The 26,518-nt window shown below is 38.2% G+C and overlaps 3 protein-coding genes across 3 annotated transcripts; all 3 read left to right on the plus strand.

Annotated features, from left to right (window-relative positions):
• Nucleotides 1–4,531: 4,531 nt before the first annotated feature.
• LOC108264122 (extracellular calcium-sensing receptor-like) lies at nt 4,532–8,355 on the plus strand. Its single transcript, XM_053678174.1, has 6 exons — nt 4,532–4,653; nt 4,823–5,126; nt 5,409–6,194; nt 6,460–6,684; nt 6,905–7,028; nt 7,442–8,355. Exons 1-6 carry the CDS (start codon nt 4,550–4,552, stop codon nt 8,353–8,355), a joined length of 2,457 nt encoding a protein of 818 aa, XP_053534149.1. The 5' UTR covers nt 4,532–4,549.
• Nucleotides 8,356–12,082: 3,727 nt separating this feature from the next.
• Nucleotides 12,083–17,961, plus strand: LOC124628114 (extracellular calcium-sensing receptor-like). Its single transcript, XM_047155259.2, has 5 exons — nt 12,083–12,382; nt 12,595–13,380; nt 14,843–15,067; nt 16,486–16,609; nt 16,908–17,961. The coding sequence occupies exons 1-5, from the start codon at nt 12,083–12,085 to the stop codon at nt 17,819–17,821; spliced, it is 2,349 nt and encodes a 782-aa protein (XP_047011215.2). The 3' UTR covers nt 17,822–17,961.
• A 2,233-nt stretch (nt 17,962–20,194) lies between these two features.
• LOC124627210 (extracellular calcium-sensing receptor-like) lies at nt 20,195–24,427 on the plus strand. Its single transcript, XM_047153615.2, has 6 exons — nt 20,195–20,316; nt 20,559–20,859; nt 21,058–21,843; nt 22,052–22,276; nt 22,554–22,677; nt 23,514–24,427. Exons 1-6 carry the CDS (start codon nt 20,210–20,212, stop codon nt 24,425–24,427), a joined length of 2,457 nt encoding a protein of 818 aa, XP_047009571.2. The 5' UTR covers nt 20,195–20,209.
• The last annotated feature ends 2,091 nt before the right edge of the window (nt 24,428–26,518 follow it).

A 26,518-nucleotide genomic window follows, 5' to 3' on the forward strand; every position in this document is an offset into this window, starting at 1 on the left:
TCTGCAAAACCATCCGAGAACAGTGCTTGTGTAGATTCTAGGCCCAGTAGGGGTTAATCAGAACATAATAGGACCCACTTATAATGGTGGACACACTCTTGATTTAATACTGACATCAGGATTAACTAAAAAAAAATACAGTCACATTACCCCAATCTGAAAATTTCTCAGGTCATTAGCTCACCTCATTTAAAATGTGTCTTAGTCATAATACACTTTGCCATGCTTTGATCCCAGTAAAATCAACTTTATTGGATCACTGTATGAACCCACAGAACACACAGAAATCTGGTCAATGGATACACTGAGTAATCCAAACGGCATGGACAGAGCTATAGAAAGCTCTTAGCACTGCTAGACCCACATACCTCTCCACCCTAATGGAAGATAACAAAAATAATCCTAGATTCTTATTTAATAATGTAGCAAAATTAACTAGGAATAAGACCACCACAAACACATACACACAATCAGTATGTAGTAGTGATGACTTTATGATTTTTTTCAGTGACAAAATGTAAAATATTAGGCAAAAAATTAATACTATTAATTTAAAGCTAGACAATTTGATAACTGACCATGTAGGTGACAATATAACCGTATGAGATCAGCAATTAGAATAATTTGCTCCCCTTCAAGAGAATGAATTAATTTCAATAATTTTCTCATCAAAATAATCAACTGTGTACAATAACCTTTACCTACACATTTCTTCAAGCAGATTCTACCAGAAGTAATTGAACCTTTTTTTAACAATTCTTCTCTTAGCACATATATACCTACAGTGCATCCGGAAAGTATTCACAGTGCTTCCCTTTTTCCACATTTTGTTATGTTACAGCCTTATTCCAAAATGGATTGAATTTATAATTTTCCTCAAAATTCTACAATCAATACCCCATAATGAGAACATGAAACAAGTTTGTTTGAAATCTTTGCAAATTTATTAAAAATAAAAAACAAAAAAGCACCTGAATATCACTCGCTGATGCTGAAGATGGCCCCATATGAATAGCATACAGATCACCATGGGTTTACTGTGGATACCACACAGACTCCCTAAAGATGGCTATGGATGTTTTTTCTTGGATAGCCTAAAGACAGCAATTGCTAAGAACATTTTCCATCATTAAACAGTTGATAACTTCAATTTGATATAATAAACTTGAAGGTAAAAATCTACTAATGCTCATGCACAAGTTCCTTTTAACACACATAACACTGCTTGCTTATATAAACAGTTATAGAAGTGAAATGGTTTATAACCACACAATATGTTATCACCAGATGAGGATGATTTTCTTTTTGAGTCTGATCTCAATTGAATATCTACTGCAGCCCTTGTATGTACATTAGAAAAAAGTAGCTTTTTTGCAAGCTAAATGGTGTAGAGCATGATATGGCAAGGAAAAAACACTCAAGCATGCTAACAGGACTTAGCTAGTAGTCATGTCATGGCAAACCAGTGACTCCATTTCCCAGAATGCACCACAAACTACAAACATGGCAGACAACTACAATTTCCTAAGCTACACAGTGTTACGTCACTGTGTTCTCTTGACAACTAATCAGACACACATGTTCCCAATTACAATATCAATGACACCACACTACTTTAGAGACTCTAACACACACAGCCATTGCGAAGTATATGCTCAGTTACACTTTGTCTCTGCCATTACCAAGGCTTCATAGCTTGTTTGTTTATTCTGATTTTGACTTGTTTTTGACCTCATCTTTTTGCATTACCTTGTTTGGACTGTTTGCCTGATTGCCTGATCTCTGCCTCTCTTTGTTTATTTATTTCTGCCTGAGCCCTTGGACTTATTATTTTATTAAACTGCCATACCTGCACATGCTTCCATCCTAACCCTCATTATGTGACAGAATGTGTACTTCGCTGATAACCTGGAAGCAGCAGGACTGCGAAGTACACATCATGCCAAGTAATAACGATGACCCTGCCGAGACTCAATTCTATCAAGCTTCCTCAATGGGTTGCCATGGATTTTTCAGCTACCCTGAATATTTTCTGTTCAACTGCCAATTACAATTTTTGAGCCTGGTGCGCCCCAAGCCTGACCAGTGACAGTTGCTGGGGCTCATACTGTTCCGGCTCATTGGCCAAGCCCGCTAGTGGGTGGAGCGTCTGGCCAGTACAGAATCTTCACAATATAACTCAGTTTGTGGGACTACTGATGAAGGAATTTGTGAGTTCAGAGTACACACCAACCTGGATGAGTTTTTGATGAGTCTCATGATTGCAACCTGAGGCCGTAGAGATGGCCCCCCAAGCCATGTTCCTGTCTGGGGCATGTTCCTGTCCAAGGGTGACAAAGCGGCCTCCCAAGCCATGTTCCTGTCCGAGGGCGACGAGACTGCCTCCCAAGTCATGTTCCTGTCTGACGGCAACGAGACGGCCTCACGAGACAGCCTCTCAAGCCATGTACCTATCCGAGGGTGACGAGACGGCCTTTCAAGCCATGTTCCTGTCCAGCTGAGGATGCCGCTCAGCATCCCTATCCAGCTGAGGATGCCGCTCAGCATCCCTATCCAGCTGAGCATGCCACTCAGCATCCCTATCCAGCTGAGTACGCCATTCAGCATCCCTATCCAGCTGAGGTAATTTCTCCACCTCCCATTGCAGCCAAGAGTACCACTTTGCTTTCCTACATTGCCTCGGACATCACTAGAGCAGACAGCCTCTCTATGGACATTGCTCTGCTTTCCCATGCTGCTGAGGATGTCACTCCTGCTATCCTGTTCCTCTGAGGACCTCACTCCTGCCATCCTGTTCCACCGAAGCTGACAATCCAGCTTCCCACACCTGGTCGCTGCCTAGGGACCCCAGCAAACCTGCCCCAGCCTCATGCCTTCTCCATGGCACCTTGAGGAGCCTGATATCTGTGGGACAATACCTGTCTCAGGACCTGAGGGGCTGTGAAGACATATAGCCCAGAAGGCCAGGGAGGGAGTGTTTTTTTTGGTGCTTTGGGAGAAGTGCCCTGGGGGGGTTTGCTCTGTTATGTCACGGCAAACCAGTCACTCAGAATGGCTCAATTTCCCAGAATGAATCACAAACTACAAACATGGCCGACGACTACAACTCCCAAAGCTACAGTGTTATGTCACCTTCTGTTGAAACCTAATCAGACACACCTGTTCCCAATTACAATATCAATGACCCCACACTACTTTAGAGACTCTAACACACAAGAAAAAAGAACATGACCACTTCGTCTAAAGGTGAACTGACAATACTCATAAACATCAGTAAAAATCATAAACATAATGATAGGTAGTTACAGACAGCTAGAAACAATGTAGAGACACCTTCAGAAAACAACCAATGACTAAACAAGAAGAAGACAGAACAGAATCACAAGAAACGCACGTGTCCGATGTAAACAAAGTCACCATCATTCACAATCGAAGAGCATGTGCTAGCTGAGCGCTCGCACACTCTGGCTCATGCACATGCGCGTCGCATGCGGCAGTGCCATCTAAAGGAGAGATCGTAACAGCAACCAACACTGCACTGTTATAACTGCATTTTAGTAGAGGGTGTCAGACATTGTTGGTACTCCCCTTTTTTTCCAGTCCCTATTCATTTATTGACCGTTTTGACACCGGTTTTGCAGAATTACTTTTATGAACTGCCATATTCTGCTACATGCAAAGTGTCTGTGCGGATGAAAGTATGAGTGAGCCTTTAGTAGTACGATAAGTTGTGGCCAGAGTCATATGTTCAAGCACCACACTTCACAGACAAAATTGCATGACAGTGTGATAAATTAACTCACAGTGCAGCTCTATTTAAATGACAAGCCTAAGCCAGTTAGCTAATTCACAAAAAAGGTTTGCCATAGTGCTTACACTTCTCTCTTCACAATGGAAAAATATGTAATGAGGGAGTCAAACTAACCTTTATGTAGTGTTAACAGTTTACAGAAAATTGTAGAGCTGTTTGCTCATGTTTCTGCCATAATGGGGATCATATTTTAGTGTTTAGTTTTGAATAGGTGTAAACAAAATCTCAAAACTACCAAAGAAATATATACATTAAAAAGTTCCAGTCAGTCATGCCACACCATCACACCAAATAACACCAGGAAGATATTTAGAATCATAATTATTTGATTATTCCTAACTTAAATGGAGTCTAAATATGGTTTGTGGTTCCATAATACATGTGTATTGGGCATAAAAGACTCACATTTTCAGCAACTTGGGTCTGCTTATACAGGATGTAATAAGACACACCACAAAGTTAATGGTCATCATTCAAATTAACAATGAAAACATAACCACACCCCTTTATACTCAGTTTCTTATGAAGGCATAAAGGCAAGATGCATATTTAAAGCACTGTTAGGCATCTGCCTTGGTCTTTGGAGTGCTGGGAGCCACTGGTCTTACCATGCAGCTCGTTTTTAGTATGATGCCTTTTCTATCAGCTCTGTGGATAACTGAGGTCATCTGTGCAACAAGTAAAACTAATCCAATCAGCTGCAGGCTATGGACTGACCCTCAGTTGCCTGGGATTTTTATGAATGGAGACTATATTATTGGAGGGATTTTTACTTTTCATCATTACACAAGAACAGAGCAAATTACTTACACCAGGCTGCCATCCCGAACACAGTGCTATGGGTATGTGTGGAGTGAATAGCACAGAAAGCAGGGGATTCTGTTTGAAATAACTTGACATTAGACTTGAATTTATTTAATTTTTTTGTGACACCTGAAATGTTCAGTAGATCAACAGAACCTCATCATTGTATCAAAGGTTGCTTTGTCTTCTTTTACTCTTTCCTAACAGCATTGACTTCAGGGAAGTGCGCTTTGCCCGTGCCATGGAGTTCACCATCCATGAGATCAACAGCAGAGCAGATCTCCTCCCAGGCATTACTTTAGGCTATCAGATACATGACTCATGCTCTACTGTGCCAATGGCAATTAGAGTTGCATTTCAACTTGCAAATGGCTTTGAGTCAGTTTTCAATGAAACTATGTTTCAATGTTCTGAATATGCATCAGCCAATGTGCCTGCTATCATAGGAGATTCTGCTTCCACACAATCAATCAGCATAGCTAGAATGCTTGGTCTTTTTGGAATTCCACAGGTCAGAAATATTATATATATATATATATATATATATATATATATATATATATATATATATATATATATATATATATATATATCAGTACATTCATGGTATTGCTTTTGGTGAGATGGTATCAGAGGAATTATGTAAAGATTTATTAAATGTGGTGCCATGTAAATTCAGATATGTTGTCTAATGTTTTAGTTGTCTAAAGTAATAATGTCCATAAATTTGCACTAGTACAGTCTATTCACCCAATGATTCTCATTTCTTGCACTGGCTTTGTTGCAATTTCAGGTGAGTCACTACGCAACCTGTGCGTGTCTGAGTGATAAGCATCACTATCCTACCTTTTTTAGGACCATACCTAGTGACCAACACCAAGCAGCTGCACTGGCAAGAATGGTCAAGCACTTTGGCTGGACATGGATAGGAGCAGTTCGTAGTGACTCAGATTATGGAAATTTTGGAATGGCATCATTCCTAAAAGCTGCGCAAGTGGAGGGGATCTGTGTGGAATACTCTGAGGCTTACTACAGGACACAACCACAGAGTAAACTGGAGCGAGTGGCAAATGTCATTCGCAGATCCACAGCCCGGGTTATAATAGCATTTATGGCATCAGGTGACATGAAGATTCTTTTAGCGGAGCTATCACGACAGCCACTACCTCCACTTCAGTGGATTGGAAGTGAAACGTGGATCACAGATCCTGGTATTTTACGATATAACATGTGTGCTGGTGCAATAGGGTTTGGTGTTCCCCGGTCAGTTATTCCAGGTCTTCGTGAATTTCTTCTAGACCTCACTCCAATCAAAGCATTAGAATCACCCCTGTTAACAGAACTTTGGGAGAGCTCATTCAACTGTTACCTTAAAGGTCGAACAGGTGTCTCAGAAGGCATGCAGGAATGTGATGGCAGTGAGGACATTCACACTCTCCAGAACCCATATTTAGACACATCTCAGTTGCGCATCACTAACATGGTGTACAAAGCAACATATGCCATAGCGCACGCAATCCACAGACTGATTTGTAATGGCACCAAATGTGATAAGACCATTCAATTTTCACCATGGCAGGTATAAAGCAGATTTATTAAAAATATTTGTTTTTAACGTATCAGTCATGATCCCCAGCTTACCTGCTTAATGAAGTAAGCTAATATTTTTAGTGTCTTGTTTGCAAATGTTAAAATTTATACTCGTATTAATTGCATCATGACAAGAAAGTGATATTCTTAGTAATATATTTAACAGTAGCTGTGAGCTACATGTGAATTGCATTGTCTATCCTGAAAATTTAAGTCTATATTTTCAACTTATTTTCATTAATTTATGCCTGCAGATATTCAATCAGCTCAAACTAGTGAACTTCACTACAAATAATGGGTTTCAGGTCTCATTTGATTCTAATGGAGACCCTCCAGCTGTCTATGAACTCATAAACTGGCAGTTTAAAAAAAATGGTGCTTTGGATTTCGTCACAGTGGGCCAGTATGACTCATCCAGACCAAGAGGAGAAGAGTTCAGAATGAGCAAAAGTATCAGCTGGTTTGAAGGACAGACTGAGGTATTGTATAACAACACAGATGACTATAAAGCAGGAGCTCTCAAATTCTATGTGTATGAACGGAGAGCCGGGCCAATTATTGTTTTCCACACATCTGACTCTGTCCATGAAGGCTTTTTTTCCTTTCTGTGTAAAATGTGTTAAAGTATAGAATACAATAAATTGCTGTATTAGCGTGTGTTATGGATGAATGTTTTTTTTATTAACTCATGTATTTTAGGTACCAGTGTCTGTCTGTAGTGAGAGCTGTCCTCCAGGCACCAGGAAAGCTGTTCAGAAAAGAAGGCCTGTCTGCTGTTTTGACTGCATACCATGTGCTGAAGGGGAGATCAGTAACATAACGGGTTCTGTATCTGTACATAGTACTAAATCACCCTCAGTTATTTCTTTGGTTATCTACCTTTACAAATGTGAATAATGCACAAAAAATGCGTAGTAACAGAAATTTGTACTTTAGCAATCCATGCAAGCCCACTACAGTGTGCTCGTCTTAGTTCTGTAATCGTTATTGAGCTAAAAATCATTTTAACTTAAATAATGCAAATGTTTTATCAAATAATTATGTGGTGTTGTTTTGTGAGAGAAACACTAAAAATACTCAAAATGTAATTTTGTCCTACTGAAGAAAGTGAAGTTAAATCAGAAACGAGTCTTGTTGGAGACGAGTCTTAATTCCCTGAAAAGTGCTTCATAAGGTTAAGCTCCATTATGGTTTTTCTATTATGTGCTTCTAACTTTCCACTTTTTAACCTCTTAGACTCTTTGGATTGTTTGCGCTGCCCTCCTGAGTTTTGGCCCAATGCCAAGCAAGACAGCTGCCTCCCCAAGCCTGTTGAGTTCCTCTCCTGGGATGAAACTCTGGGCATCATCCTAACACTGTTCTCCATCATTGGGGCCTTCATGGCTGTGTGTGTGGGTGCTGTTTTTTACAAGCACAGGGCCTCTCCTTTTGTTAGAGCCAACAACTCTGAACTGAGCTTTCTGTTGCTCTTCTCTCTGACTCTGTGTTTCCTCTGTTCACTTACTTTCATTGGTCGGCCCTCTGAGTGGTCCTGTGTACTGCGCCACACAGCATTTGGGATCACCTTTGTCCTTTGCATCTCCTGTGTTCTGGGAAAAACAATAGTGGTGTTAATGGCATTCAGGGCTACACTTCCAGGTAGTAATGTCATGAAATGGTTTGGGCCTCCACAACAAAGACTCAGTGTGATTTCTTTTACTCTCATACAAGTCCTTATTTGTGTGCTTTGGTTGAAAATATCACCCCCTTTCCCCTTCAAAAATCTAAAGCACTACAAGGAAAGAATTATCCTGGAATGTGGCTTAGGTTCAGCTATAGGATTCTGGGCTGTGCTGGGATATATAGGAGTCCTTGCACTTTTATGCTTTATTTTGGCTTTTCTAGCACGGAAGTTGCCTGATCATTTTAATGAAGCCAAATTCATCACATTCAGCATGCTAATATTTTCTGCAGTTTGGATCACCTTTATTCCTGCTTATGTCAGCTCTCCTGGAAAGTACACTGTAGCTGTTGAAATATTTGCTATTCTGGCTTCAAGTTTTGGTTTGATTATTTGCATTTTTGCTCCCAAATGTTTCATAATTATTTTTAGGCCAGATCAGAATACCAAAAAACACCTTATGGGTAAAGCACAATCAAAAGATCACTGAGACCATCACATGAATAGCAAACAGCAAATGAACCATACTGGTCTGATTATGGTTAATTTGTGTTTCATTTTTGGTCCACTTGATTTGTGCATTGTGAAAACAAAGTGGTCTCAGTCAGCTCTCATTTTGCTTTATAGATAAAGAACTTGAGGGTTGCTTTACATAGTGGCAGTTTTCTGTCACCTAGCAGAGAAACAACTCAAATGACTTTCAGAGGGATCATGTAGTCCCACAATAAGGTCAGCATGTTAGGTAGCAACATGACAGATGGGCTAATAGTGCCACTGTGGCAGTAGCAATTATGCTATAGAGCTTAAGTTGTTAGACAGCAGTAATAATACTATTGTGTCAGTGACAGAAACAATAGTTACTGTATAATACTATTATTATAATAATAATTGTGGGACATTGTGCTATCCCATAAGGCAATGGGACTAGCATGGAAGAAGAGCTGTCAATTAAAAATGGCAGAAGGCAGCAGGTCACTGTGTTGTAGGTAACGGCCAGGTGAAGCATGATTGTATTCATGCTGCACACTTATACTGATCAGTACTTACTGTATCAGCAGCCAAGCAGTAGGTACTGAATCGAATGCAGTAAGTACTGTCACTGTACACGATTTCGAACACAGCCCCAAACTCTCATGGTCACACTCACCAGATTACTGGTAACATACACCTGGATTCAATCACCACCACTCTCAAAGTATAAACAGACTTTCAGTTTTCATACTCATTGTGAAATATACTGTCTATGTTTCTTGTACCAGTCTATACCAAGCCATTTTGATTCATTGACTGTTGCTCTGGTTTTGACCTAGTTTTGCTGTTCATGTTTTTGCTCTTGCCTACCCTTGTTTATGTTGTTGCTCATCGCCTGACTTTTGCATGTTTTTTGACCACATCTTTGGATTGTGTCTTTGTCCTGTTCACCTCCTTAAATAAAACCACTGAGTACCTCAACTGATCTCTGACAATGACCATCAAAACACTGCCATTTCATCAGAAGTAAAATGACCGAAAATCAGGAGACCAAGAGACAGGATATAATAAAAATAAATGGTTATTGGATGTTTTATCCATTAACCATAAAATCAGAATATATTACAAAACCAGAAATAATCCCACAACCCCCCCCCCCCCCCCCCCCTTTCAACAACTCTAAAGGCATTCTTCTAAAGCAAGTTTAAACTTCCTGTTCTGTCCTACATACCATAACCCCTGGCCAGTTGATTACCTATCAACATGTCCCAAAAATAAGGGTATGTCTTACTCTTCTACCTGATTGACAAGCATAGAATGATTAAGCATGGCTAATGTTAGATGATTATAATCATGTCACATGCCAGAAGATGCTTAACCTATCATTAGATGCCCGATAGACCAAAATTATATGAAAGATGGCAACAGGTTTCCCTGTTACTTAAGGCAAGACATCAGTCTCATGGTAGGAAATAGATAAATCGATGAACATCAACCATTTAACTTAACAAGCAGGTAATTCACTATAAGCGGTGCTTCTGCACACCCAATAAGTACCGGAAGGAGCCAAAACATGACGAAATTAATTAATTAATAGCCAGTTTATCCAGGGACCAGGTTCTGAGATACAATCAGCTATTTAGTGGGCTATGAACATCGTCTGGGTTTGACAGAAATGAGAAATACTTTTCAAATGGTATTTGTTAAGCTCTATGGTGAAGCTACATAATGACTTAAAATTTTCGGTTAAAGATGGTGATCTGCTTGGAAGATTTTCAACACCCCACAGAAGTCTGGATGGATTGAGAATATCAGTATTGGTCCTCTAAGAGCCACTCAGCCTGTCCCTATTTAGGTGGTAGCATCACTTTACAGGGTGAGGCATGTATGCAATTCATATGTCCCTGACACAACACTGCTGAATCAGATACTAAAAGGATAAATATTGTGCATGTTATGTGTAGCCTACACCAATTGGGATAATTTTGAAAGAGATGTACATTGGAAGCACTGGTGAACGTGTTTGTCATCACCAACTTTTTCTGGATATTGGCGAACAAAGCTCAGGAAGAGCTACGTGACCTTGGGCTGCTACACATTCATGGCATTTTTATGGCATTTTGGCAGATGCCCTCATCAAGAATGACTTACTTTTATCTCTTTCATACATCTGAGCCATTGAGGGTTAAAGGCCTTGCTCTGGGACAATGATGAGTAAGGAGGTGAACCAGCTTGCACAATGGTGTAGAGACAATTATCTATCTCTTAATGTTGATAAGATTAAAGAGATGATTGTTGACTTCAGGAGGACCCAAGTGGACCACTCACCACTGCACACAACGCTTTGGGTTGAAAAACAACCCATTTTCTGGGTTAAAATTAACAACACAACTTGATGGGTTACTATAAAAATAATAATTTGGGTTGTTTTTAACCCAGTGTTTTTTAGTGTATGATCCTAGGAACAGACATGTGTGCATCAGAAGTGAACAAATACTTAATTAAATTAATATAAGATCAATTAAATTGATCTTAAATGTATAAATAATGGGTCCATTAACCATAAAATCAGAATATTTTACAAAACCAGAACTAATCATAGAAAAACAGGAAATAATTCCAAATGATCTAAAAGCCACATTTTTAACTGTGCATATATATATATATATATATATATATATATATATATATATATATATATATATATATATATATATATATATATATATACTGATTCTGATATATTTAAGTTTCATTTGAACACATGGTAAGAATCAGAAATGAAGAAGAGTTTAATTAATTTGAATTATATGAGTATAAATAATCAATCATTAATTTTCAATTTGCTTCTTCTGTTGAGGTTTACAGTGACGAGTTTCATTACATTTATGCTTTCATAATGTGTCATAGTGATACCACGGGTCAGATGTAGAATACTTTTACTGAGCTATGTTTTTTATGTGGCATAAAAAAAGTTACTGTCAATATTGTTATAAACACTGAATACACCCACACCCCTTGTGACAAGTTAACACCCACTGTTACAGTGCACTGAAGCAAGACAGCTATTTAAAGCACCGCGAGGAAGCTGTCCTGGCCTACAGAGTGTCGAGAACCACAGATACTATCATGCAGCTCATTTCCAGTCTGATGTTATTTATGTCAACTATGTGGGTAAATGTGCTCAACCCTATAGTATGTGAAGCTAACCCGATTTTCTGCAGGTTGAGGACTGATCCTAAGTTACCTGATATATTTATGAATGGGGACTTCGTGCTTGGAGGGATTTTTGCCATCCATGACTCCATAAGATTAGAGCAAATTTCCTACACCAGGTTGCCATCACAGCTACAGTGCTCTGGGTGTGTGTGGAATGCATAGCAAAGAAAGCAAGGGTTTAAAAGTTATTTTTCTTCTTCTTCTTCTTCTTCTTCTTCTTCTTCTTCTTCTTCTTCTAATAATAATAATAATAACAATAATAATAATAATAATAATAATAATAATAACAACTATTATTATTATTATTATTATTATTATTGTTATTAATGTTTACCAGACATTTATATTTCATATTATTTAAATTTAAATTACTTTCTTTTTTAATGTATTTTTTTTTTACATAAAATATAGTTATATGTTTATTAGTTTATTTATTTTTATTTAAAAATCTTAACATAAATAAATGAACATAGTATATATTCTTGTCTTCAGTTATTTTTTTACCTGCCTAACTGTTTCCTAACAGGATGGATTTTAGGGAACTGCGCTTCGCCCGTGCAATGGAGTTCACCATCCACGAGATCAACAACAGAACAGACCTTCTTCCGGGCATCACATTAGGATACCAGATACATGATTCGTGCTCCACTGTGCCTATGGCAATTAAAGTTGCATTTCAGCTTGCAAATGGTTTGGAGCCGGTGTTCAACTACACTGATCTCTGCTCAAAATCTGCAGATGCCGCTGTAACAGCTGTCATAGGAGATTCTGCTTCCACACAGTCAATCAGCATAGCCAGAGTGCTCGGTCTTTTTGGAATTCCACAGGTGAAAATTATAATAACCTGCTGTCTCTCTCCAGCATGGCGCAATGAAATTGTTTATATTTGTTGCCCGCATTGAAATTGTGATCTAATAGTTTAGCCAAAATATGACAATATATCAGCATAATATATATTTTAAAAAATAAATAAAATAATAAGTATTAAATCAGGCTTTTTAGCTAATGTTTCTTCTTTCTTGCACTGCCTGAATTCTAGGTGAGTCACTATGCGACCTGCTCATGTCTGAGTGATAAGAATCAGTACCCTGCGTTCTTTAGGACCATACCTAGTGACCAACACCAAGCAGCTGCACTGGCAAGAATGGTCAAGCATTTTGGCTGGACATGGATTGGAGCAGTGCGCAGCGACACAGATTATGGAAATTACGGAATGGCATCATTCCTAAAGGCTGCGCAAACGGAGGGGATCTGTGTGGAGTACTCCGAGGCCTACTACAGGACACAGCCGCAAAGTAAACTGGAGCGAGTGGCAAACGTGATCCGCAGATCAACAGCCCGGGTTATAGTAGCGTTTATGCAATCAGGCGACATGAGGCTTCTTTTAGAAGAGCTATCACGACAGCCACCACCTCCACTTCAGTGGATTGGAAGTGAAACGTGGATCACTGATCCTGATTTTCTGCGGTATAACATGTGCGCCGGCGCAATAGGATTTGGCGTTCCCCGGTCGGATATTCCTGGCCTTCGTGAGTTTCTTTTGGCTCTAACTCCAGCTAAAGCATCGGAATCGGCCCTATTAACAGAATTTTGGGAAAGCTCGTTCAGCTGTTACCTTAAAGGGACAATAGCCAACACAGAGAGCGCACGAAAATGTGATGGCAGTGAGGACATGCACACGCTGCAAAACCCATATTCAGACACGTCTCAGTTGCGCATCACTAACATGGTGTACAAAGCAACATATGCCATAGCGCACGCCATCCACGGACTTATTTGTAATGACACACTGTGCAACAAGAATATAAAATTTTCACCATGGCAGGTACAAAGAAAAGCTTCATTATAATGTTCCAGTTTATTTTATTAAAAAAAAAAAAAAAAAAAAAAAAAAAAAAAAACTAGTGAGATAAGCGGAATTGATATTTTCTCAGAGGTTTATAAAGCTACTATATTATTTATATAAACCTTTGAGCAAATATGCTTATTTTACTCATATATATATATATGTTTATATATATATATATATATATATATATATATATATATATATATATATATATGTGTGTGTGTGTGTGTGTGTGTGCATGTGTGTGTGTGTGTGTTTATGTGTGTGTAAGTATTTATATATTATTGCACTGATAATTAACCTACACTTCTAAACTAATAATAAAATCTCCCGTTCACTGCACCGTATAGTTTCTGGTACTCAATGACTACATTTACATGGACAGCAGTAATCTAATTATTGACCTTATTCTGACAATAAGGCAGACAATATTCTGATTAAGGTGTTCACATGAGTCACTTTTAGAATATTCCTTCCATGTTCCTGTTTTACATGTTGTAGAACATAGATCGATTAATGGCACATGTCATTATGTCCCCACGTCACGTCGTCCGACATTCCCTCCAGAATTTCTCGTATCTCGTTATGGGACCGTATACAGTTTTGGGTTACAGTTTTTCATTTTTAATTTTACGAAAGCTGCAAGCGCGGTTAATTATTTGACATGCCGCATGTGCAAATAGACTACTCTCTTGTTTACCGGCAAATGGTTGAGCACTGTCATGTGTGTGTGTCCTATAGCATAATGTGGTGAAAACTCCAACACAACGTCAATAGTGTGATTAATTGTGTATATGTCTATAATGCACTTCCATAATGTAAGTTAAAAAGGAATACTCAATATATCTTAATTCGATTTGTGTTTATTTAGAGTATGACTAGTCAGATTAAGGTAATCAAAAATCGCTGTTTATATAATAGTTTCTTAATCAGAGTGTTGTCTTAATACTGGATTATTGTTGTCCATGTAAACGTGCTGACAACAACAAGGCATATTGTTTTGCTTATGTTTATTTTGATCGTAGAGTTTTAATTAGACCAGTCTTACTTGCACTCCCACTGTCTATCACCGCATCTACATTGCAAGTGGGGCTCAACGTAGCGTCGTTAGTAATAGATAGCTCCCATTATTATAAACGACAGAATTGACACTACACTACCATACTACCCTTCTAAAATTCATACACGGGACGGTAGAGTATATAGTGCATAGTGTACGTGTATAATACTGTACGTCATTTGGGACACAACTTGGTCTGTACTCTCCGATGCGTGTTTTTGTAAACGAAGTAACGTGATGAGTAAATGTGCCCTATGCCGTGCGCAGATCAACTAATCGATAATGACATTCTTTGACAACGATTTTCATAATCGATTTGCTGTTGCAGCTCTAAATGATTTAACCATGGTGTGCATTTTAATGAAATTTTGCCTGCAGATATTTGACCAGCTCAGAAAAGTAAACTTCACTACAAGAAATGGATTTCAGGTCTCATTTGATTCTAATGGAGATCCTCCAGCTGTCTATGAACTCATAAACTGGCAGTTTAAGGAGGATGGTGCTTTGAATTTTATCACAGTAGGCCAGTATGACTCATTCAGACCAAGAGGACAGGAGTTCAGAATGAGCAGAAATATCAGCTGGGTTGGAGGGCAGAATGAGGTACAGTATAACAAGTACGCTGACTAAAGCAGAGGTTTTCAAACTCCTCAAGTTTTCCTTGTGCCCAAACATCTCATGTTTTTTTTTCCTTGTGTCAATGTCACATATGCAAGTGCACTAAAAACACTCAATTTTGCATTATTGTAATCTGTAATTTCAAATATTGATACTTATTGATCTGGCTACCAACTTTTTTTTCATAATTTCTTTTGTCAGGATCATATTTCGATGAAATCCAAACAACTGTGACACTAAATCCTCTTTTTTTGTAATAGGACACTGGCAAATTGGTCAACATTATATATATATATATATATATATATATATATATATATATATATATATTCACACACATACATATATACATATACACATGTACATTTATATATATATATAAAATGTACATGTATATATGTATATATGTATGTGTGTGTATATGTGTATAATATGTGTATATGTCAAATACTTTAGATATACTACTGCTGCCTTGTTTACAGCATAAACATCATAGTATGGAAATAGATATATGTCTCGTCTGTACTTGATTTAGTGATTTTAAGAAATGAATGCAAAAATCAAGCAAACTCCACAATATTGGAAAGATCTTATATATATTTTTTTTAATTACAGTGGATTTTCCACAGACTTTCTGCAGATTTGGGCTAAGATGCATCATGTGACGTCATCACAATGTGGATTCAGTCAAAATCCTTTATGAGTCACATGCGACGGACATGAGTACTGCTAAAATTTTGCAATTGAAAACAAACATCACTGTGAAAGACAAAACAATTTTATACCAGTGCAATTTCGCCAGTTCAAGTAATTTTCTGCAAAAAAAAAGCACAAAAATCTCTGCAAATTGCATCGCAAATTTTTAAAGATCCACAGCAAAATCAAGCATTTTTGGCCGCAACAATCACAAAAAAAAACCTCTGCAAAATATATATATACACACTACCGGTCAAACATTTAGACATACTCATTCTTTATTATTTTTTTTCTCCACATTTTAAAATAATAATAAAGTCATCGAAAATTCTGGAATAACACAAATGGAACTATGGGAATTATGTTGTGATAAAAAAATCCAAAATAATTTTGTATTTTAGCACCTTCAAAGTAGACACCCTTTTTGCCTAGAATTTCCAGAAATTTATTCTTGGCATTTTCTCGACAAATTTCTTGAGGTATTCCCCTGAGATGCTTTTTAAACAGTATTAAAGGAGTTCCCACTTACGCTGGACTCTTATTGGCTGCTTTTCTGAATATTTTGCTCCAAGTGATCCACTTAAAAATGTTTTTTTTTTTTTGTAAATAAAAATATACATACATACACAACTAAGGTTTTAATCATAAAAATAAAAAATAATCCTATGAAGCATTTGCACGTGAGGCTTCCTCTGCTGCTTTTGTAGGTGCCAGTGTCTGTGTGCAGTGAGAGCTGTCCTCCAGGATCCAGGAAAGCTGTACAGAAACAAAGGCCTGTTTGCTGTTTTGATTGTATACCATGCGCTGAAGGAGAGATCAGTAACAAGACAGGTTGTGTATCACAACTAAATTATATGAACCTATGAGTAGTGGGGAAGAGACGGGAAGGTAGTTCATGCGGAAGCATTCTGACAAGTGGGGAAAGAGAGAGAAGAGAGAGAATTGAACTAGTTTACTAATCAACCTAATTTTTCCTTTGATTGTTAAGCTCTATAAAAAAGTAATTTCCTTTAAGTATGGCTCTATTTTGTTTTTATGTCAGTCATAATCTAGTTTATTGATTTCCTGTTATGTGCACTAGAATCACTAGAAGTGAATTTTAATGGTTCTCTCTTTTTAAACCTTGCAGACTCTTTGGATTGTTTGCATTGTCTTCCTGAGTTTTGGCCCAATGCCAAGCAAGACAGCTGCCTCCCAAAGCCTGTTGAGTTCTTGTCTTGGGATGAAACTCTGGGCATCATCCTGACCGTGTTCTCCATCGCTGGGGCCTTCATGGCCGTGTGTGTGGCTGCTGTCTTTTACAAGCACAGGGCCTCTCCTATTGTAAGGGCCAACAATTCTGAACTGAGCTTTCTGCTGCTCTTTTCTCTGACTTTGTGTTTTCTTTGTTCACTTACTTTCATTGGTCGACCCTCTGAGTGGTCCTGTATGCTGCGCCACACAGCGTTTGGAGTCACCTTTGTCCTCTGCATCTCCTGTGTACTGGGGAAAACATTAGTTGTGTTAATGGCATTCAGGGCTACACTTCCAGGCAGTAATGTCATGAAATGGTTTGGACCTCCACAACAAAGATTCAGTGTGATTTCTTTTACTCTCATACAAGTCCTTATTTGCGTGGTTTGGTTAAAAATATCACCTCCTTTCCCTTTCAAAAATCTAAAACACTACAAGGAAAGAATTATCTTGGAATGTGGCTTAGGTTCAGCTATAGGATTCTGGGCTGTACTGGGATATATAGGAGTCCTAGCACTTTTGTGTTTTATTTTAGCATTTCTAGCTCGGAAGCTGCCTGATAACTTTAATGAAGCCAAATTCATTACATTCAGCATGCTCATATTCTGTGCTGTGTGGATCACCTTTATTCCCGCTTATGTCAGCTCTCCTGGAAAGTTCACTGTAGCTGTTGAAATATTTGCTATTTTGGCTTCAAGCTTTGGTCTGATTATTTGTATTTTTGCTCCAAAATGTTTTATAATTGTTTTCAAGCCAGATCAGAATACCAAGAAGCACCTTATGGGTAAAGTGCCTTCTAAGGCTCTTTGAAGCCCTTACATAACATTTAATTATGATGGAAACACATGGAAATCTTATAGAATTTTTGCTGAAATAAAACATACTTAACCACAGCAATGTATGTAAGAATTTTCACCATGTTGAAAATGAAAATATCAAATAAACTTTAATTATCACAATTGTGTGCACTCTGTCTGAATTACAAGCTAAGATATTCTAGATAAATTCTTTGCTAAACATGAGAAAGTTGCATCACTCTGATCTCTGACCACTCGGCTGCCATGATATCTCCTCTGAAGAAAGCTTCATGTCACCTGATGCCATAAATGGTATTATAACTTGTGCTACTGATCTGTGGATCATGTATGCAATGTAAATTTACACAATACTTGTGGTATTGCTAAAACACAGTGTGGAACATTCCCCAACCAGACACTGACCAGGATAAAGCTTACTAAAATTGAATCAGCGAATGAATGAAAAGTTGTTTACTGAGCTGTCATTTAACAAACATAGGCAAGGTAGTTTTTACTTAATTCTTTCTAAAGTTGAAGAGTGATGATAGCTTATTTTTTTCCACTGGAAATGGAAATGAATGGTGAAATCTTGGATAGTGAAATTTGCATTCAACATGGATGGTACAGTAAGACGTCTCATGATAAAATAATAGTAAAGGGAAGTCTTTTTAGAATTTAAAAAATATTTAAGTAATAATATAATATTAAACAATTTGAAGATAATAATAGAAACTGTGGTAGCTGACCGTATGATCGATTTTATTTTGTCTTTGACTTCATCTTTTTGTTTCCCATTGAGCAAAGTATCAAAAACCTCTCTTATCTCTCTCATAAATTCTGTAACCAAATCTGCATCAGTGAAAAACTACAGTTTGATGAAATATAGTCGTATGTTTATTGGTTTTGTTATTTTATTAAAAAAAAAATATACTTAGTTCAGTCCTCTGAAATAGTCACTGAAAGAGTCACTTCTGGACTCGGTCCACCACTTGATGACTTTCACCTAGTGACAACTGAATTTAAAAAAATATATATATATATTTTCCCCAAATCTTTCGATTAAATTATGATCCACAGGACAATTTTAATTCAGAACATGGATTCTAAATTCATTTGTCTGGCCTTCAGGTCTGTGGGTCATATATTTGACACCCTTGGCTTAAAATTTCACTAGGTTTAATGTAAATCTATACATGGAGGGTACATTGTCACAGAATCTCATTTATAATGAACTGCTCCTGTGGCATGAAAAGGAAGGAAGCCTCCATGGTAGAATGGCATGTTTTGAACTGGAGGCGTGGTGACATCTACTGGCAGGAGGTATGATGATGTACACATCAATGTAGTGGCTATTTCCAGGACCTGGAGGCCATGCTGGTCCCATTAGCAGGTGTAGGGTCTGGAGCCATGGCAGACCTGTGGGCTGAAGGTGCTGCCTCAGACTGATGTCTGTGTGGCTACAGACCAGCGGTAAATGATATTTAATGAAACAGTTATAATCTATGCATTTTTGCACCTGGTCTGATTGCACTTTAGAAACGCCGCTGTTGTTAAATGTCCGTTGATATAATGACCTTTGATATAATGATTTGCCAAATGCCCAAATCATCCAGTATAGTTACTTACATTTTTAAACAGAATTTGATAGGGAGCAAAGACAAGAAAGGTGAGAGACTCACAACATGTTTGTTTGATTTCTTCCTTACTTCTACTACTGTAAAGAAGCTATTGTGTGAATTAATACAATTTTGTTAAACTTATATTTAAAAAGCATAATAGCCTAAGCTTAAAGAGCTCAAAAATGGTGAGGTGGGTCAGGCAGAAACTGAGCTTGATGCCCTGGTCTAAAGCCAATGGACCAAAGGGAATAGCTTTAGCAAAATACACCTTTAAATACCTTACAGTCAAATTCTGCCCAACGGCTAAAAAGGCACTTCACCCATGGTGTCCTTCAGATCCTGGTCCAGAGCCAAGGAACATTCAGGAACATTAACCATGCCTTTGCTTTTTCTGCTGCACTAAACTAACCAGAATATGGCATCCCTCCACTTACTCATAAGCTTTGACAGTATAGCATATTGGTGTATTTTCTTTAGTGATATTATACTATATCCCAGAAAAATATAACAAAAATCTCTGTTATTAGGATTGATAAATACATAACCACTCCTCTCACTCCCAGTGCATCACAGCAAGATGACTATTTAAAGCACTGTGAATTTAAAACACTGTTTCTGGCCATCAGTGAGAAGTGAGAGCCACAGATTCAGCCATGCAGTTCTTTTCCAGCCTGGTGCTATTTGTACCAGCTCTGTGGATAACTGTGCTCAACCCTGCAGCATGTCAAGCTAACACACTCAGCTGCCGGCTATGGACTGTTCCTCAGCAACCTGGTATATTTATGAATGGAGACTTTGTAATTGGAGGGATTTTCACTATTCATTACTACACAAAATCAGAACAAATTACTTACACCAGGCTGCCATCCCAGCTACAGTGCTCTGGAAGGTTGGTGTGTTGATTGAACAACAACAAGGGATTTTGTTAGAAATAAATAAAATAAAATAAAAAAAAAATTTAAAAAAAGATTATTTAACAAATTAATATTGAAAACATTTTGTTTGTTATGTTCTTAATTATTCTGTCATGAGTTTATTAATTTTGTGATTAACCTGAAAATGTACAAATAGCAGATATTATTATGTCGCTTTTATATCATACTGTTTTTATATCTTACTCTGTTTTAACAGCATGGATTACAGGGAACTGCGCTTTGCCCGTGCTATGGAGTTTACCATCCATGAGATTAACAACAGAACAGATCTCCTACCAGACATCACATTAGGATACCAGATACATGATTCGTGCTCCACTGTGCCTATGGCAATAAAAGTTGCATTTCAGCTTGCAAATGGTTTGGAGCCGGTTTTCAACAACTCCAATTCCTGTACACAATCTGCAGTTGCTGCTGTAACAGCTGTCATAGGAGATTCTGCTTCCACACAGTCAATCAGCATAGCCAGAGTGCTCGGTCTTTTTAGAATCCCACAGGTTAAAATAATGACTCATATTTACTATATTTCGTCTCTATTGTATCTCTCTGTAGTCTATACAGTGTTATGTATGCAGGTAATAAAACATAGAAATGCACACTATTATGACTAGTAAGGAAAAAAAAAGGATTGAATAAGGTTACTTACATCACTTTCTATTTTCTCTTGTTTTTTTCTTATACTGTCTAAATTTTAGGTGAGTCACTATGCGACCTGTGCTTGTCTAAGTGATAAGCATCAGTATCCTACCTTCTTTAGGACCATACCTAGTGACCACCACCAAGCAGGTGCGCTAGCAAAAATGGTCAAGCATTTTGGTTGGACATGGATTGGAGCAGTGCGCAGCGACACAGACTATGGAAATAATGGAATGGCATCATTCCTAAAGGCTGCACATGAGGAGGGGATATGTGTGGAGTATTCTGAGGTCTATTACCGGACACAGTCACTCAATAAATTGCAGAGAGTAGCGAACGTGATCCGCAGATCAACAGCCCGCGTTCTAGTTGCGTTTATGCACACAGGGGATATGAGATTTCTCTTGGAAGAACTGGCACGGCAGCCACTACCTCCACTTCAGTGGATTGGAAGTGAATCATGGATCACTGATCCTGATTTTCTGCGGTATAAAATGTGCACCGGTGCAATAGGGTTTGGTGTTCCCCAGTCAGTTATTCCTGGACTTCGTGAGTTTCTTTTAGACCTAACTCCAGCCCAAGCACTGAAATCACCCCTGTTAAAAGAATTTTGGGAAAGCTCATTCAGCTGTCATCTTAAAGAGCAGACAGACATCACAGAAGGTGTGCGAGAATGTGATGGCAGTGAGGATATTCACACACTCCAGAACCCATATTCAGACACGTCTCAGTTACGCGTCACTAACATGGTATACAAAGCAACATATGCCATAGCGCACGCCATCCATGAACTAATCTGCAATGACACACTGTGCAACAAGAATATAAAATTTTCACCATGGCAGGTATAAATTTGCTTAATTGAAAAGCTTTAAGTCATGAGGATGCATAACTATCTGAATATATTAATATATTTATCTTGATATTAGTATTTATTCATGTTTATATTCAGTCATGTATTCAACACTAGTTGTGGTTTCCAAGTAAAACATATTATCTGTATTTAGACAAAGTCACACTGTGCAGTGACATTTCATGAAATTCTTTCTGCAGATATTTGACCAGCTCAAAAAAGTAAACTTCACTACAAGAAATGGATTTCAGGTCTCATTTGATTCTAATGGAGATCCTCCTGCTGTCTATGAGCTCATAAACTGGCAGTTTAAGGAAGATGGCAATTTGGATTTTGTCACAGTGGGACAGTATGATTCATCCAGACCAAGAGGACAGGAGTTCAGAATGAGCAGAAATATCAGCTGGGTTGGAGGACAGACAGAGGTACATTATAAGATAAGATAAGATAAGATAAGATAAGATAAGATAAGATAAGATAAGATAATACTTTATTAATCCCCAGATGGAGAAATTAGGGACTACCATATAACTACCATGACTACAAAGCAGTTCTCCAGTTCTCACAGAACTGTTAAATTTTATATAATTTATTCGATTGTTCAGTTAATTAAATGGTACACTGCAGTATTGTGGGGTTTACAATGCTGGGAATTTTTCAATATAATATGGGATTTGCATTTGTGCCTTTGTGTCTTGCTAGGTACCAGTATCTGTGTGCAGTGAGAGCTGTCCCCCAGGCACCAGAAAAGCTGCACAGAAGCGAAGGCCTGTTTGCTGTTTTGACTGTATACCATGTGCTGAAGGAGAGATCAGCAACAAGTCAGGTTATGTATCATTGTACATAACGTTGTAGACTCATTTATTTTTGCCTTAGTTCTCATTCTGCATAAGATATCTAGTTTTTGTCAGTTCATGACTGAATATATGCTTTACTCCATTCTGTCTTCATTGCTGCTTCACATAGTCACAGCAGGGTTGTACTGTACTAATCCATGTAATCCATGTACTAATCCCACAGCGTTCCATCCAAGGAAAGTCCTGTATACACCTCAAATGTTAATAGTGTAATAAAGTCACTAAGAAAATAGTTATGATTCTCAATGGGCCATAAATCAATCAATGATATTTTATTTGTATTGGTTTAGCAGTAGAAATAAGGAAACAATAAAACAGTGAAACTAGGCAAGACTAGTTTTGCAGGACCACCATTGTCTGCATGGTCACACAAGGCTCAACAGATGAATGTACTGTGTATCAGTGAGTGTTCCTAGTATTACATACTGCTTGCTAGCTAAGGGTAGCAAGATTGAAATTCTGTTAGCTGGACTCCTCTTGCATATGTGTACAATTGTAAAAATGGGTCTTGTAGGCTGGCCCTCTAGGCGGCCCAGCAAAAAAACAGAGATTTATTTAAAAGTACAGTTTATGGGGAGCAAGCCAGGGGTAATAATACAAATTAAAAGTTATTTATATAATATGAGGAACTTAAGAAAATGAAAAGTAGACTTTAAAGGACCTATAGAGGTCTGAAAGTAAAGTTGCAGTTAGAAATACAATGCTTGTGTATGGTTTTGTTGGAGAGAGTCATGTTTCCAACTTCACCTTTTACTACTAAAATATCTATCATGAAGTCTTTATCATATGATTCTATTTATTTTAGACTCTTTAGATTGTTTGCGCTGCCCTCCTGAGTTTTGGCCCAACCCCAAGCGAGAGAGCTGCCTCCCCAAGCCTGTTGAGTTCCTGTCCTGGGATGACACTCTCAGCATCATCCTTACAGTATTCTCCATCGCTGGAGCCTTCATGGCTGTGTGTGTGGCTGCTGTCTTTTACAAGCACAGGACTTCTCCGATTGTCCGGGCCAACAATTCTGAACTGAGTTTTCTGTTGCTCTTCTCTCTGACTCTGTGTTTCCTCTGTTCACTTACTTTCATTGGACAGCCCTCTGAGTGGTCCTGTATGCTGCGCCACACAGCGTTTGGAGTCACCTTTGTCCTCTGCATTTCCTGTGTTCTGGGGAAAACATTAGTTGTGTTAATGGCCTTTAGGGCTACACTTCCAGGAAGTAATGTCATGAAATGGTTTGGACCTCCACAGCAGAGAATCAGTGTTCTTGTCTTCACTCTTATTCAGGTTCTTATTTGTGTGCTTTGGTTGGAAATATCACCTCCTTTCCCCTTTAAAAATCTTAAACATTACAAGGAAAGAATTATTTTGGAATGTGGCTTAGGTTCAGCTATAGGATTCTGGGCTGTGCTGGGATATATAGGAGTCTTGGCACTTTTATGCTTTATTTTGGCTTTTCTGGCACGGAAGTTGCCAGATAACTTTAATGAAGCCAAATTCATCACATTCAGCATGCTCATATTCTGTGCAGTTTGGATCACGTTTATTCCTGCTTATGTCAGTTCTCCTGGAAAGTTCACTGTAGCTGTTGAAATATTTGCTATTCTGGCTTCAAGCTTTGGTTTGATTATTTGTATTTTTGCTCCCAAATGTTTCATAATCATTTTTAGGCCTGAGGAGAATACCAAGAAGCACCTTATGGGTAAAGTGCCCTCTAAGGCACTTTGAGAGTCTCAAATAAAAAGCAAACTTAACATGAAGGTCCAGCAGTTTGTCACAATGTATGATGCTTATGTGCACATAGTTTCCAAACCTCACCAATGTTCTTTTATGATAATCAATTTTTTTTTATGTTTAATTTGTGAAAATTTAAAGTGTACAGTCAAATAATAAATATGATTATGCTTGCAGCAGCCTCTGTAATACACCACTAGTATAAGGTTGTTTTAACATGTATAGGGTCAGCTTTATTAAAGTTTTTACATGCACACCATTACTACAAGAATTCCTGCTGAATTAAAATGGAATTTTAATATCCACACACTACATGTTAGTTTTTTTTATAATATTTTTTTAAACCAAAAATGAAAACCATTCTTAAACGCTGGTTCTAATGAACATTTACTGAACTGTATGCCCTCTTTCCATTTCCAATTAGATATTGATGTGTACATCACTCTTTATAAACAGTAACTGAGTTCGAGTGATCAATATGTGAAAGCTTATAAGCTGCATGTGTATATACCGGGTCATTAATTAAATGCATGGAACATATATGGCTATATGCAGATATATTGTAATATAGTAAATAAAAATTGTGATTCTCTGATCTCTGACACTGAGTCGTTATGCCTCTTTCTGACTCTGATTATTATTTTTAATCAAGCTATTGCCAAATTTAAATAGAACAATAGCCTGTTTGTCCATGAGTTTGTCATTAAATTTCACAAAATAAACTTTACTGCACATCCGTTTGCATTTACTGGACATGAACATCAAACTAGCGCATGGTGGCTTAATGGTTAACACGTTTGCTCTCACCTCCAGGGTCGGGGGTTCGATTCCCACCGAGGCCCTGTGTGTGCGGAGTTTGCATGTTCTCCCTGTGATGTGGGGGTTTCCTCCGGGTACTCTGGTTTCCTCCCCCAGTCTAAAGACATGTATGGTAGGCTGTTTGGCGTGTCCAAAGTGTCCATAGTATATGAATGGGTGTGTGAGTGTGTATGTGATTGTGCCCTGCGCTGGATTGGCACCCTGTCCAGGGTGTACCCCACCTTGTGCCCGATGCTCCCTGGGATAGGCTCTAGGTTCCCCCTGACCCTGAAGAAAGGATAAGCAGTATGCTTGGACCAGTATTCAGCATTGGACCAGTAGTAGAGAGGACACTGGACACATTCTGTGGCACCTGCAAGAAACACACACACATATTTATGGAAGGTATACAACGTGATGGCTCCTACTGAATATCTGCACATCATGAAGTGTTCTATTCATCTTATGCCAAAGCAATTTGTCAACAATTGCATTTTTCCAAGTTAGCTCTTAAAATCACTTATGTTATAGGAACTATAAACAGTTGTTTCCTCACTTTCTCTTGAAGTAAATAGGATGAAAAATTCCTTTTGCTGCAGCTGCATTTTTAAATGCATAAGAAACGCAACATCCTCTGTCAGACTTACCCATTGTGGGAAACTTAAGAACAGTTATACCTCTGACTGTTTGCTGAGACTGGAGTCTACGTCAATAAATAAAACAGTAAATAACTTGGTACAGAAAGCTTTTGGTGAGATGGTATCAGAGGAATTATGTAAAGATTTATTAAATGTGGTGCCATGTAAATTCAGATATGTTGTCTAATGTTTTAGTTGTCTAAAGTAATAATGTCCATAATTTGCACTAGTACAGTCTATTCACCCAATGATTCTCATTTCTTGCACTGGCTTTGTTGCAATTTCAGGTGAGTCACTACGCAACCTGTGCGTGTCTGAGTGATAAGCATCACTATCCTACCTTTTTTAGGACCATACCTAGTGACCAACACCAAGCAGCTGCACTGGCAAGAATGGTCAAGCATTTTGGCTGGACATGGATAGGAGCAGTTCGTAGTGACTCAGATTATGGAAATTTTGGAATGGCATCATTCCTAAAAGCTGCGCAAGTGGAGGGGATCTGTGTGGAATACTCTGAGGCTTACTACAGGACACAACCACAGAGTAAACTGGAGCGAGTGGCATATGTCATTCGCAGATCCACAGCCCGGGTTATAATAGCATTTATGGCATCAGGTGACATGAAGATTCTTTTAGCGGAGCTATCACG

Source organism: Ictalurus punctatus, chromosome 4, assembly GCF_001660625.3.
Source record: "Ictalurus punctatus breed USDA103 chromosome 4, Coco_2.0, whole genome shotgun sequence".
In the NCBI taxonomy this organism is placed as follows: Eukaryota; Metazoa; Chordata; class Actinopteri; order Siluriformes; family Ictaluridae; genus Ictalurus; species Ictalurus punctatus.

Bases quoted from the DNA above. Each gene is read 5' to 3' on its own strand.
- LOC108264122 (XM_053678174.1), top strand. From the start codon at position 4,550: ATGAATGGAGACTATATTATTGGAGGGATTTTTACTTTTCATCATTAC. The intron at 4,654-4,822 runs GTATGTGTGGAG...CTTTCCTAACAG, and splicing joins TCCCGAACACAGTGCTATGG to CATTGACTTCAGGGAAGTGC. The intron at 6,195-6,459 runs GTATAAAGCAGA...TTATGCCTGCAG, and splicing joins TTCAATTTTCACCATGGCAG to ATATTCAATCAGCTCAAACT.
- LOC124628114 (XM_047155259.2), top strand. From the start codon at position 12,083: ATGGATTTTAGGGAACTGCGCTTCGCCCGTGCAATGGAGTTCACCATC. The intron at 13,381-14,842 runs GTACAAAGAAAA...TTTTGCCTGCAG, and splicing joins TAAAATTTTCACCATGGCAG to ATATTTGACCAGCTCAGAAA. The intron at 15,068-16,485 runs GTACAGTATAAC...CTGCTTTTGTAG, and splicing joins GGGTTGGAGGGCAGAATGAG to GTGCCAGTGTCTGTGTGCAG.
- LOC124627210 (XM_047153615.2), top strand. From the start codon at position 20,210: ATGAATGGAGACTTTGTAATTGGAGGGATTTTCACTATTCATTACTAC. The intron at 20,860-21,057 runs GTTAAAATAATG...TCTAAATTTTAG, and splicing joins GTCTTTTTAGAATCCCACAG to GTGAGTCACTATGCGACCTG. The intron at 22,277-22,553 runs GTACATTATAAG...GTGTCTTGCTAG, and splicing joins GGGTTGGAGGACAGACAGAG to GTACCAGTATCTGTGTGCAG.